At 42.7% G+C, this 14490-nt stretch overlaps 1 protein-coding gene across 1 annotated transcript; it reads left to right on the top strand.

The window, feature by feature from the left end:
• The first annotated feature begins 1763 nt into the window (after positions 1-1763).
• On the top strand, positions 1764-10382 carry GORASP1 (golgi reassembly stacking protein 1). Its single transcript, XM_062506035.1, has 9 exons — positions 1764-1868; positions 3785-3865; positions 4868-5071; positions 5702-5788; positions 6108-6238; positions 6787-6928; positions 7444-7588; positions 7876-8031; positions 8322-10382. The coding sequence occupies exons 1-9, from the start codon at positions 1806-1808 to the stop codon at positions 8603-8605; spliced, it is 1293 nt and encodes a 430-aa protein (XP_062362019.1). The 5' UTR covers positions 1764-1805; the 3' UTR covers positions 8606-10382.
• Positions 10383-14490: the final 4108 nt, after the last annotated feature.

Below are 14490 nucleotides of genomic sequence, written 5' to 3' on the forward strand. Positions count from 1 at the left end.
GATAAGTTACACCTATTCCTGCAAACTTACTGCTTATTTTCTCTGTCCATGGTTTCTTTCACCTCCACCTTAAAACAAGATGACAGAAAGAAAGGTTTAGGGATGGGAACCTCTTCTTTGTGAAAGACACAAAGAATTCCTCTAGATTTTCCATTTTGTTTGCTTGTTTGTTATGGTCTTGTATTTCCCAAGTACTTATTTAGTGCTAGAATCAGACTCTCTTCTCTGACATCTACTTTTGGTACATCTGAAGAAGTACTTCTCATTTCTGTTTGTAAAAATACAATTACAATGCCAATACTGCAGCTCTGTGCTGGCTCACCTGTTACAAAAAACACTCTGAAGAAAAGCGGTTTAATACAAAATACAACTGTGACATAAGGTTCCTAAACATACAAAGCAAAAAAATCCCACAGATAAACGTTTGGCATATTTTTTTTTTTCCCTGAATACTTTTACTTCCCATCTGCTCAATGAATGTGATAAACAGATCTGCAGTCACAACTTAGAGACAACTGCAGGGAAAAGTTACTTAAAAAGGCTCCTGGAATATCCTGTGCTTTCTTTGGACAAATATGAACCAAAGTATGTGGATTTTCAAGCATAAATAGCTCCTAAAGTGACAGGGAATGTAAGAATTTCACTTGGAAGTAAAGGCAGAGGATGGGAAAAGCAGCCTTTTGTTTTTTTTCCCCTGTTTTTATGCATCACACTTGAACCACAGAGATCATGTGGATGGATCCTTTGAAAAATGAGATCTTGGAGGTGAGAGCAGCACTACCAAGGAGTTTTAATGAAATCAGTACTTTTATACTGAAATGAAAATATTCATGCAGGAAATACAACTAACATTTTAACAATATTAATATAATAACACTTCAAATCAATTCTGCTAGTTTGAAACATTTCAGAACTTTTCCATTCATGAGTAAAAGGCAGAATCAGAAGGATCCAGCCTAAGTACAAGACAGTGGGGAGATGTGAAATTTCAGGGGGGTGGAAATACCAGCAACTCTTAGTGATCACCTACCACTTGTAAACTCTTCAGCTATTAATGCTAAAAGTTGTCTCAGCTGGTAGAAATACTGTTCTTGAGCACCGTTCTGTGCCTATGGACTGGAACAGAAACACAGTATCGCTATAAAATCAGCAATAATCTCTTTCTGCATTATACTAACGGGGGGATGATTTTTAAAGGCTCCTACAGTGAGAACTTTAGTGGGTGAGTTTGGGGCTTTTTCCATAGCCTTAAGCTGTGCCAGGGGAGGTTTAGGTTGGACATCAGGAGGAATTTCTTGACACAAAGGGTGATTAGACACTGGAAAGGGCTGGAGCCACCGGCCCTGGAGGTGCTTGAGGGCAGCCTGGACGCGGCGTTCAGTGCCATGGTCTGTGACCACGGAGGTGTTCGGTGACAGCTTGCATTCAGTGGCCTCAGCGTTTCCTCCCCGCGCTAAAAAATTCCGAGATTCAACGATTTGGGGATTCTGGGAATCCAGCTCCGGCCGCGGCCCTCAGCGCAGGCGCCGCCCCCTCAGCACAGACCCCGCCCCTTCAGCACAGACCCCGCCCCCCACAGCAACGTCTCGCTTCTCCCGCCCCGCCCCCGTCGCTAGGGGGCGTTCCCCGCCGGTCACGCGCCAGGCCGCGCAGCCGAGCCCCGCTCTCCCCTGGCCCGGCCCCGTCCCGGCGCTGCCGTCGGCGCTCAGCTGCTCCGGCCTGCGGGAGCGGCTCCAGGGCGATGCTCGGGGCCGCCGCCGCCGCCTGAGGGCCGGGTCCGCTCGGGTCCCGGCGGAGCGGCCGCCATGGGGCTGGGATCCAGTTCCGAGGGCCCCGGCGGCGGCGCCGAGGGTTTCCACGTGCACGGGGTGAGGCGGCCGCCGCCGGGCGCGCGGGGAGAGGCGGGGAGGGAGGTTGGGAGGACCGCGAGGGACGGCGGGGTCGGCTGCCGCGTCCCGCCCGCGGCGGCTGGGTCGGCCCGGCTCCCACCTGTCGGTTCCTTCCCGGAGCTGCCACGCCGGCAGGGCAGGGGCGGGGCGGCCGCGCCGCTCCCGGTGCCGGCGGGGGCCCGTCCCGGCGGCTGCAGCGAGCTCGGGGCCGCGACCTGGCGGGACTTGGGTGCTGAACGGCTTGGGGGAGCCGGTGGGGCCGTTCTCGGGGGACTTGGAGTAATTCAAGAGAAGAACAGCGCTTCTTCCCTCCCTGTTCCCCTCCTTTTGTCTTTGCTCCCCTGCGTCTCTACCTGTTCTCTGCTCTTCTCCCCTTCCTGCTTCCCTCCTTTCCCTGCTCCCTTCTCTGTGGATCTTCACAGCATCCTGTTAGGGGGTTACTTCCCGCTCCAGCGGTGTTTTCCTCCGTGGCTGCTTCTCCCTGATGTAGATGCAAGTTTTTTGTAACTCCTTTCTTTAGCAGATTGTCTGCACGTGCGGTGCTGTAAATGCGTATGTGGGAGTTGAAGGATGGGCCGATAACAGCTGTTTTCATGAGTTATCGTTTCTTTTAGTGGCTATCTTTCCTCCCTGCAATAAGAAGGGGAGCGCTGCTGCCACGTGTTGTTTCCACTTCATCTGCGTTCTGTGTTTCTCAGCATCAGTATAGAGCTGCCCGTTTGCTTTTGATGTCGTTTAATGTTGTGATGAAAGTTAATACTTCTACTCCAGCTGTGGTTACAGTGCTCAGTCTTGACTGCTTAAAAATAAAGCATGATTTTTATTATTATTTTTGCTTTAGAAGCTTTTGCTGAAGTAACTATGCTATTAAATGTATTTTATAACTTTTATAGATGGTTCTGCCAGCAAAAGCCCCAATACCAATACAACTTCATCTATTAAAAAAATAAGTAAGAAAAATATATATATTTTTTTTGTAGCATTTTGGTGACACCAGACCAAATATAAAATGTAGGAGTTCTAACTTTCCTAGCAATGAACTTCCCAGTTTAGATAATGCCTGGGTTGTAATTTTGTGCTTAAATTGTGAGGTGCCCCTCAGGAGTCAAATATATCTAAGGTTAAGGGCTGCTGAGTTAACAGAAAGTGAAGTCAAGAGCAAACTGTCAGTAGGTTTGCAATGATTCCTTAACAGCATCTTGCTTTGTCAGTGCACCTTGAAGTGGGTGGACTTCAAAGTAATCTACAAGCTTTTGGTGGGGTTTTTTTTCCTGGTATGAATGTGTTTCGTGAGTACCCTCCCTATTGATGGCATCTCTTCTCTTACAGCTTTGGTTCTAATGAAATTTGAGATGTCCCAGCTCTTATTTCTTAGACATCTTTTGTACGTGGTGGCAGTTTTCTTGACCAGAACTTGTGGGCAGGCATGTGCTTGTAGTGTACTTGTGTAAATATTCCTGTTCCAATGTGCCGGAATTGTGGGAGCCCAGCTGTCACTTGTGTTCATGGAAAAATGGCTCTGATGTAAGTGGGGACTTTCACCATGGTGCTCAGGTTGTTAGAACCATGGAAGAAAATCCTGCAGCAGCACATTGAAAACCAAGCCTCTCTCCAAAGTATTCAGTATTTAATAATTCCAGGCTGCGAACTCTGAATCACAACATCTGTGTCTTATATGGGGTTCAAAACCAGTTTTTACAGCTTCTTTTGGATATCTGTTCATAGTTGTATAAAAGTAAGATCCTAATTATGGACTGCTTCTCGAGGGCAGTCATTTGGTGCCTTATCTCTGGCTCAGCTCTAAAGTCAATATTGAACCAAGTATAAAGATTAACACCTTCACTTATGTAACTGGAGATTGGTGTAGAATAACAACAAAATGTTATGTTCTGCAGGTTCAAGAGAACTCCCCAGCCCAACAAGGAGGACTGGAACCTTTCTTTGATTTCATCATTGCCATAGGACACACGAGGCTTGTAAGTCTCAAATAATTTCAGTGTTGTTTTCTTCCACCCTGCATGAACTGTGGGTGCTGTAGTGATGAAGAAAGATAAAACCCATAACTGTCACAAGCAGAGAGACTTTTCACATTGGACAATAAAAGTAAAGTAAAACCTGCAGGTGTTCAAAGTCTCTGGCTAGATCCAAGTTTGAAGGAAAGGTTTTGTTTATGCCTCTACTCACCTTAACAGGTTAACACAATGCTTATGTTATTGCTCATTCGTACATATTTTCTACCACAAGGTGAATACTGAACTGGTGAGTCAATAGTCAGGGCTCAACATTTGTTTAAACAAACTTGCTTCAGCATTTTATAAAACATGAAAATAATCATAGCCTGTCTACTTATACTTTTGAGACCAGGAAGAGAGTGGGTTCCTGTGTGTCGAGTTATAAGAGAAGAGCTGAGTTTTAGTTTGATGGGGATTTTTGGGTTTTGGTTGGGGTTTTGTTAGTTTATTGAAAAGGCTCACCTTTGCCTCATATGCTCCACCCTAACCACAAACAAGCTGAATTTATGAAGTTTGTCCTGGTTTTTTGAGAGGTGAATCATTTTTTGGAAGTGATCGTTGTAAGGGCAGATTTTGGGGGAAGATCATTCAATCAGAAATGAAGGTATTTTTTCACAGCTTGCAGTGACTTTGAAGGGCTGTTGAAGAGAGATGGAGTGAAATGTTGCTGCTCATTGTTAGATTACACAGTTGGCATGTGATATTGCTGGTTTTAGTTAATAGCAGTTGTGAAGGACAGAAATGCCAGTGATGAAATGGAATAACAGGATGTATTAATGTGAAGGGACGTGTGTTGACAGTACTGACTGCCTTCTAGTAAAAGAAAATTGAATTGGAAGTTGCTGAGATTGTTTGTGAACCACAGAGGCTAAACTTTGTTAGTTTTGGTTCTTTGTATTCAAATTCTGCCACAGATATTACAAGTGCAACTGGAAATAATGTTAATCCTGGATCTCTGCTCTACAGAACAAGGAAAACAATATGTTGAAAGACCTGCTGAAGGCAAATGCTGAGAAAGCAGTGAAGCTGGAGGTGTATAACATCAAAACGATGAAAATTCGAGAGGTGGAAGTGATCCCCAGTAACATGTGGGGAGGACAAGGCCTCCTTGGAGCCAGTGTGAGGTTCTGCAGCTTCCAGGGAGCCAATGAACATGTCTGGCATGTTCTGGTGAGGAGGAATTCTTGGCTGGCTCCTTATTGTTTGTGTAACCTTGTTTTATAATGTGATGTTTAGCAGTAATGTCAAGTACAGGGATGCAGTCACACAGAGGAAGGGAACACAGTCTTGAAGGCTTGTCTGAGCTATTTGAGTAGGGACAAGGAGTGGGTGGCTGTCAGGGTTCCCAGTGACAAAAATAACCCCATACATCAAACGGTATAGGTGGGAAGGGGTTTTTTTTGGTTTATGTTGACAAATCAATGTCAAAAGCAAAAAGATTTTGGCCTGATTAACTTCATTAAAGTAATATTAATGTTACAAAAAGCACTGCAAATTTATTTTAAAATTAAGAGGAAGAGCTGAAACAGTAGAACTGAATAGGAAAGAATATTTATGGTTCTGAATGTTTAAGTAAATGCCATTTCTCAACATCTTCAGAGGATGCAATTTTAAATTGGTAAAATCTTCATACTCATCCTGTTCTACAGGATGTCACACATAGATATAGACTATACAAGAACTTTTTTATCCCATTAACAAAATGTTCTTTCCTTCCTTGCTCTGGGAGTTAGCTCTTCTTTTTGATCTTGGTACTTTATCCTGCTGTGGGTGTAGATGACTTGTGTCATTCTTTGACAGGATGTGGAGCCTTCATCTCCTGCAGCCCTGGCTGGTCTCCAGCCATATACTGACTACGTGGTTGGATCTGATCAGATTCTCCAGGAGGTAGGGTGCATGTTCCTTCCAGCACGGAGGGACTGGCTTTGTGCCTGCCAGCTGTTTGTTGTGGGATTTGGGTTCTGTAGAAATCTAATCAAACATAGGGGGGTTGTGTTGGGGGATTTTGGAAGGTTGATGTTTTTGACAGAAGCTTTATTGTTAAGGTAAACATCGTTTTAGCATGACAATAAAAAGAAGTTGCCAGTAAAGATTAAACTACATTGGTAATTTTTCTGTCTCTGGGTGTTTAATAGCTCACATTGAGTAAATAACTATGTAAAATGTTGACTTGCACATTTGGATTTATTAATTTTTCTTTTCATAGTCAGAGGATTTCTTTTCCCTGATTGAATCCCACGAGGGGAAGCCGCTGAAGCTGATGGTTTACAACACTGAAGCAGATTCCATCCGAGAGGTAGTTGTGACTCCCAATGGAGCTTGGGGTGGAGAAGGAAGGTACTGATCTCTCTTGCTGACAGGTTTTACACTTGCTGTAAATGAGCTTTTAGGAGTATTGCTACTGTCATGTTTTGGTGTTTCCAAGTTAAGCCTTGTTTCCTCACACTTGTCACCCAAAACTGTTAATCTTTACCTTAAAAAAAAATCAGCTTAGAACTAGGAACTCGGCCCATCATGTTCAAGTTGAGTCAAATGGCAAAACTCCTGTCTTGAGTTCCCCATTAGCAGATTCATTATATGCATTCTCATAGTCAAAACATTCAGCTAAAGCAAGAACAGAACCCACATCAGGTCAGATTAAATATTTTGTAAAGATAAAAAATACTTCATTGAGAGCTAAGTTGTGTACGTCTCAAAGCTGTTTGCAGAATGTTCTTTTGAGTGCTCTTTTAAGTGGAAATTCTTGCAGGTAGGTAGTTCCTGCTACAGATAAAAGACAGAAACTCTTCTTGTTTTTAAAAGAGTCAAAATTTAAAATACTAGCTTTGTTAAGAGCACCATTTTTATATCTTGATTTTTTTTTCTTTTTGATTTTTTTTGTGCAGTTTAGGATGTGGTATTGGATATGGCTATTTGCACAGAATTCCAACACAGTCCATGACAACAAAGAAAAAGCCAGAAAGCAAGTCACCTTCACCCTCACCAGAAGCTAGAACTCCCATGCTATCCACTAATGGTTACACAGAGGTAGGAAAGAAATAAATTCCAATCTCTGCCACGTTCTCTGGAATTTTAAAATTTTCTGCAGTTTGGGACAGGGATAATACAGAAGGTTTGATTACAGCATTCAGTTTTGCTACAATCAAATGGAGTTGGGTGAAGGGAAAGGGAGAGCTGATACTGCTGAGCAGGTGCCAGACTGCACCAGTGTCAGCTGATTTAAATTCTTATCAGATATTTTTTCTCCCTGTTTTCAAGTCTTGCATCCTGCAGCTGTGCCAGTCAATGAGGATGATGTTAGAACACCTACTTCAGGAGGAGAAAGATACACCTCCAAGAACCAAGTTCTGAGAACAGACTGGCTTTAAAAGGCTGAACTGGAACATGTCCTAAGTGGTGTTTGACTTTTCAGTTTCAGTAGCAACAGCTTCTCTCTGAACTGGTGCTTATGGAGACAGGCAGGATGCTTTCATGGGAGGGTTGGCTACAGATGAAGCTTCTGATGTAAAAGAGTGTTTTTACTTCTTGCTGTCTTATTTCAGACTCCATTGTTGGCACCTACTTCTCAAAATGACAGTTCTGAAACAGTTATGAACTTGGATCATTCCACAGAGCAAGAAATGAGTGGTTACTCACCAGAAAGCTCCCTTTCTCCTCCTCCCCCTCTCCAGAGAGTTATGGATCCAGGTATATTTTCTTGGGTGCTTTTTTTCACTAGTTCTTTAGAGTACATCTAAATAAACTAACATGGTCTTAAACAAGCTGGAGATTTAAATTCAGAACTGTGAGCACTGGTGGTGGTTTTCCTTGAGGTTTCTTGACTTACCCAAATTCTACAGCTCTGAAACCCAGGGATCTTGTAAGTTAAATTTATTTGCATTTATTGGGAAAGGGACAGTTTAAAAGTCTGAAACATGTCCTTTTGAATCTAGAATTTTGTATTGCATCTCACTAGTACTTGCTTTCTCTTTCAGGATTTATAGATATGTCTGGAATTTCAGTTTCTGAGTTCACAAGCTTAACAGAAGTGTCCAATCTGTCCCCATCTGCCTCCTTCAACATGCCAGCAGCAGGGGCTTCTGTAGGCTCTGAAACATTAATGCCAAATAGTCAAACCTCTGCTTATTTTGGTAAGTGCAGTCAGGATTGCCTTTAGATCTTACTTCTGGAATGGCCCCAACTCATGCTCACTTAACATCACCACAGTTCATGAAAATAGGCAAATTTTAATAAAAATCAGCAAGAACAGCAAAAATGGGATGGAAAAAGTTGCAGAAATCAGGTTTAGAAATGGAAAAGTCTACTGTGCTTTTCCTTAGGTTTGTAGAATGTGAGTCTCTTTTTTAAATGAAAATGCTGAGGCATGGTCTGTTAGGTCTGATACGTTTTGTTTTTTTCATAAACTATCTCCATTTCCCAGAAAATGCCTCAACTTTGGACCCTGAAGATTTAACACCATATCCTGAAGGACCAGGCAAGCAGCCCACACTGGATGACCTCCTGCCTTCAATTCCATCTTTACCTTCTCTTGATCTCCCTCAAGACATTTCTTCAAAAACAACACTAGGAACTGATGCTGACAACCAGGAATCCAAGCTGCTTATGAACAGCACTGAGAGTTCATTAACCACTGCTCCCGAGACACCAGAGCATGAAGCAGCAAGTGAGCAGAAAGGAGAAGCAGCTGCACAGGATCCTGAGTGAAATGGATCCTGCTGCTGTTTACAGACTGCTGAATGCTGCAGTGCTACAGTTTGGAATATTTTTCTGATCTTGAAAGAATTACAGTTACTCTATTTTGTTAGTGTAAACAATACTAGAAAAGAAATCACATGAAGTACATATCCTGTTGTCTTTTTCAATCACTGTTTAATGGATTGGTCTGTGTTCAGAATTTGAATGCTGTCCAAAATCACCCAATCAGTAGAGAAAGTGATGCAGAAACAAGTTGGACACTGGCAGAACATCAAGTTCTGGGATTCACGTTTGCCTACAAGTGCTCCTGAATGTATATGCAAAGGTGCTGTGCCTGAACAGTGACACGTAGCGGTGATTTTTATCAGTATGTCTGATGGCATTAAAAAAAAATAATTCTAGTTTTGATTTGTTAGAAAGCTTTTCTAATGGTACCTCGTGGTTAGACAGTTCTTGTGACAAGCAAGGCATTTCTTACACTAAGCTACTTTTACTCACTACTCTGGTACTCCTACTAGACTGTTATTTTTCTTGTTTAATTCCCTTCTCTGCAACAGTCATTTGTGTACATTCTTTATACCTACCTGGGCAGGAAAGAAATACAATGGAGTTGGAAACTGTAGCCCCAAATGGGACAAAGCCAGAGTGGTGGGTCCTGTCATTCACTTCTGCTCTTGAGTGGACCAGGTGCTGGCCTTGCAGTTCAATAAACACTGAGGGGGGAGGGGATGATGGTGGTTACTTGAAACAAATGGAAGATGATTTTAAAGTAGGGGTGATGAATCTTTTTGGTGAAGATTGAATGTCTTTGCTTCTGTAGTGGCTGAGAAATAGCTTTCCTTTGCTTGTGCTTTTCTACTTACTCACTACTATTTTTATACAAATTGTTGTATGTCTAAGACATGGGGCTGTTGTGCAGCACCATCAATTGGTTTTGTAGCTTTTTTCTTTTCATTTGTCTCCTAATCAGTTGTGAATGTAATGGCAAGCATATCATAAACAGTGGAAGACATGGATGGTTTGATAATTCTCAGGGCAGTGATTTATCATGGGATTTCAAAGCTGCTGCTAGGTGATAATACAGATAACTGCAATGAAAATCCTTTGTAAATTAAGAGAATGGCATACAAGGCTGGCATGTGTTCAGACAATAAACTAAAGTACACTTACTTAGCACAATATTGCCTGATGTCTTTTGCCCTACCCTGGCTCCTACTCTGTTTCTGCAGTGTGCAGGTCAGTGAGTGACAGCTGAGTGGGCTGAAATCTGGTTCTGATGCAGGGGGGGACTCGGGGTCCCCCAGCTTTGCCTGTGACAGCTCAGCTTCAGCTAAAGTCACAGCACATGAAAGCTTTAGATGAGTCCACCCTGACAAAAAAAAAAAAGCGTGTCCTTGATCTGGTGTTAATCTGAAATACTGCAAGTACAGTAGTTATGAATGGGATTGTCACAGTACCTGTTGCTTTAAAGAATGTCTTAAGCTCTAACTAAAGGCAATAGAATTGAGAGTGGATTCTATTCTGCTAAAGGGTCTGTTAATTTTGAGCCAATTTTACTTCCTATGTTACTGAAATCAATTCCCTATTTTGTCTGTTAAAAGGGCAAACAGCCAAACACTCAAAATAAATGTAATTTAAACTATTCCTATGTTTGTTTGATCTTGGAGCCTGATGCCAGAAGACACCTAGGTGGTGTTTTATTCATGTTGTTTATTTAGAATTGTTTCTAGTCCTTTACCTTTCTCAAAGACAGCCATGAGAGGATAATAGCTCATTTAAGTGACTCTGCAGCATGAACTCCTTTTAGAAATCTAAGAGCAGGGAATGTCAAAACTCATGCTAGATTTCAAATGTCATCATAATAAATGGCTTACATTTACTTCAGTCTGTGTCCAGCCTCTGTGTTATGTTAACTGGCTCTGGGAAGGGTTTGGAAAACCAAGTAGTTAAACCTTTAGCAGGAGAATGTTGTGTTCTCCAACCCTGAACCTGATCATTCAAATGCTAAATGAGGTGAAGAGTTGGACCTCCTCATCAAATTATCTCTTACCAATTTGGATAATCCCTTACAGCTGCAGCCCAGAAAGAAGAGAGAGTTCTCCTGTTCATGGGTGCCAAGTGAGAAAAGTGACTGGAATTTTAGTTTGAAAATAAAAACTAAAGGAATGGGAGAAGCACCTGAGGGCAGCTGGATTCAGAGCCAATACCAAACAACCACTCAGCCTGCTGCTGTCCCAGATATCCGTCTCCAGGTAAGCAGGAGCTGGATGTGACCTTTCTCCCACTCTTAAACTTGGAGGGCATTTCTAAACCTGAGAGCAGCAGCTCTTCCCCAGACACAAGAAGGATTTTCTGCACAACAGCAGGAGAAGGGTAAAACAAAGGGAGCAGGAAGAAGAGAAGGCCATCACCTCAAACATTACAGCACCAGGGGTGGCTTGTATGGCCAAACACAACAGGATGAGCTTCCAGACCTGAGCTGTTCCCTAAAATTAACAGCTGAGCCTGAGGACACAGGTCTGGCAGACATTAAATCCAGAGGCTCCCAGCAGCTCAAGTATTAGAGTGAGGATTAAGAGTGAGGATTAGGCAAAGCCCATCTCCACTGAGCTGTGCTTCTGTCAATGCAACAGCACCCAGGGCTGGTGGGGGCTGAGCCAGGAGGAGCCCTTGGAGCCACAGGACCTCCTCCCACCCAGGTACTCAAACCCCTGATCAACAAAGGCCAGGGAAAGCTGGCCAAGCCCTGCCCCAGTGAGGCTAACTTGATCCATGGGATCTTCCCATGGAGCCTAGCCCTGTTCTAGGAATGATTGCAAACTCCCAAGATCATGGCAAGGAAACAATCATCCTAGATATAAACATGCAAATCTCATTATTAACAGCAATATGGATGCTGAACTAATTCTGGTTGAACTTAAATGAGTGAATGGATGGATGTATTTATTGTCTTTAAGTTGAACACCGACTGGTAGAACTATTATAACATCAAATTCAGGCAGTGATGATTTAATTTTCCCTCTTAAACTTTCACAGCAGGCCTGACAATCTACTGAACCTCCTGCTGTACTGCTCTAGGCTCTGTGCAGAAGCTGCTCAGCCACACTTGCCTGAATTTCTCTGAGCTGCAACTCTGAAAAGCTGCAGGAAAATGGATCTCTGCAATGCTGAGCAGAGATCACACCACTCACATGTACTGGGCTCACGTACTTGCACGTGTTCTCCATCTTCCCCCAAAACCGGGCAAGTATTTTCACCTCCAAGCAGTTACACAAGAGCAGGCTCTTAAGAGAAAGCAGCTACAGGTTATTCATTGCATTGATTAGACTGTGTTAATATGTTCCATTTCCTGGGCACTGCCTACACAACCTCCTTGGCTTCCGCCTTAAGCTAAAACTAATTGGCATTGCTTCTGCTCTAGCAGAATTTCAGCTGTTTGCTCCAAGATACATTTTGAAACTATAATATGTAAGTAAGCATTCAGAGTCCCCTGAAAAAGACATTTAGAATAGTGTCACAACATCCTCAGAGAGAGATCAGACGTCCCACCTCTGCTGTGTGTGGTGTTTACACAGCTCTGTACAGGAAAACCTCCACTGTAGCACAGGGAGCTGTTTCAATCAACCACTTTCTTGTTAAGTGTGTGTGTGCTCCCAACAGCTCTGTTTATCCAGTGGCGAGGTGACTCTACCTGGCTCTGTTCAGGAGCTAGCACCACATCCACAGTGTAAGATCATGTGCCTAAAGATTGATTCTAAATGCCAAGTTCCATAAATTTCTAGGGACAAAGTTTGAATCAAACAGAACCTCTGTGAAAGGGAAAATAATAGCTTGGTGTAATATCTCTATACTAGTAACTGCCCTGCCAGTCCCTGGCTCCCTCTCTCCTGGGGAATACATGGACAATCCAACTAATAAACCCCAAGACCAAGAGAGAGAACTACACTGAGGTCCCTTCCAACCCAAACCATTTATGATTCTCTAATAAAGCTCATCCAGTTCCAACCCCCTGCCATGGGCAAGGATACCTTTCACGAGAACAAGATATTTAGAGCCCCAGCCAGCCTGGCCTTGAACACTTCCAGGGAAGGGGAGTCCACAACCTGCCTAAAGCTTATTTTGAATGTTTGTTCAGTGTTTCTTAAAGTTACTGGTAAATCCTTCAAGCAGTTCTAATCCTAAAATGATACTCACACTTCAGCTACAAGTTCTGAGCCAAGCTCTGCTGTTCTCAGCCCCAGCCCACCTAAAGAGAATAAAAAAATTACCTGTCATACACAATTTAAATGCTTTTCTGGGAGACAGGCTGCACTACTAAACACTACATTTACAACTCTTTCCCATTATGAACTTGGAAATTAAATAACTTCTGCAAATCTGCAGCCTTTTCTATCATTCTGGCAACCTGAAACTCTCTGTTCACAATACTCCCAGGAGCTGTAACTCATATTAATTCAATGCTCTCCTCCTCCAGCCTTCAGGAATCCTGTGCTGGACAGCACAACTCCAGAAAAGGTGACAGGATTTAAAAGGTAGTAGCAAAAAAACCCCTTCTCTCACTTTATACTCCATCTGAGTCAGAGCTGGGAATCTGGGAGCACATTTGGACACTGAATTACTGCATGGTCTGAGAGAGCAGCCCAGCTGACAAGTCCCACAGCAAAAGCTCTGAGCATTCTGTCCTGGCATTTTCAACATCAGGAAAGCCAAGCTGGGTTTCCCATGTGCCTCTTACAACCTTTCCACACCCAGACAGTTCAGCAGCAACTGGCACGAGTCACATGTTAGCACAAAATACTTCCACAGTACAAAAAGCAGCACCGCCCACGTGACGTTCTCCCCTCAACAGAACAGAGCTCACATCTGAAGGTCTGCTCACCTCAAATTCTTACATTCAACCACACTACAAGATTATCTTCACAGGATTCTGCTAAGGCACTGCCATTTCTTCAGCCATTGCATTACTTGAAGCTTGAAAAGCACTCTGAAGCCCTTTGTCAAATTCAGCTCCAAAATTGCACAATTCATCTAGTACACAAAACAACTTGAAAGTATTTTAACTAAAGCCTTTTATTCTATACAACTGCGAAACATCATTTACCCTTCTGGCATTGCAGACTCTTCCATTATCTTTCCTGTTACTGTGTTTCAGGATGGTCAGAAAGAAAAAGACAGAAGGAAAATTACAATATTGGGCTGATTTCAAACAAAAAATTACTGTGAGCAACTCCAATGTATACAATAGGACAGGAAGACAACCTGGAAACAAAACATAACCCAAACAGTGCCTACTGGAACAGGCAAAGACCCTTGCTATTAATAAATACAAGTCAGGACAATTTACCAATAATAGTTACAGTTCTGTTTAACCATTTAATTCACAAATAGCACTAAAAATGTGCAGTTAAAGCACAACTGTGTCAAACTAAGCATACATAGAAATGGGGATAAAAAACTGAACCTGATTCTCAAAAGATGGGAAAAGACATGCAGGCTTAATTCTGAACCATGGTTTTGTCTAAGCAATGAACTTGTTTTGCTGGGTTAAAAGTGCAGAAGGGAATGACTATTTTGACTATTTGACTATATTTTGACTATTTTTTCAAATAAAACATGATGAAAAATACTTTACTTTTTGTCTGACCAATACAATCCCAGTAATATAATTTATTGGGACTTTCCTTAGGCCTCAACCTAAATCTTGATCACAAGACACAGGAAGAGCTAGAGCATGTGTCTCCTGAAGAAACTCCAATAATATACTGCCCCTTGAAGGCACTTGTGCTTCTGCTTCAGACAAGAGTAACTTCTAAACCACTTCTCTTTGAGGATTCATAATTTTCTCTGGCTACAAATGGTTTTCTGGGATATCCCCACATTTTCTCAGAAAAAGC

The sequence above is a fragment of the Cinclus cinclus genome, chromosome 1 (genome assembly GCF_963662255.1).
Source record: "Cinclus cinclus chromosome 1, bCinCin1.1, whole genome shotgun sequence".
Lineage (NCBI taxonomy): Eukaryota > Metazoa > Chordata > Aves > Passeriformes > Cinclidae > Cinclus > Cinclus cinclus.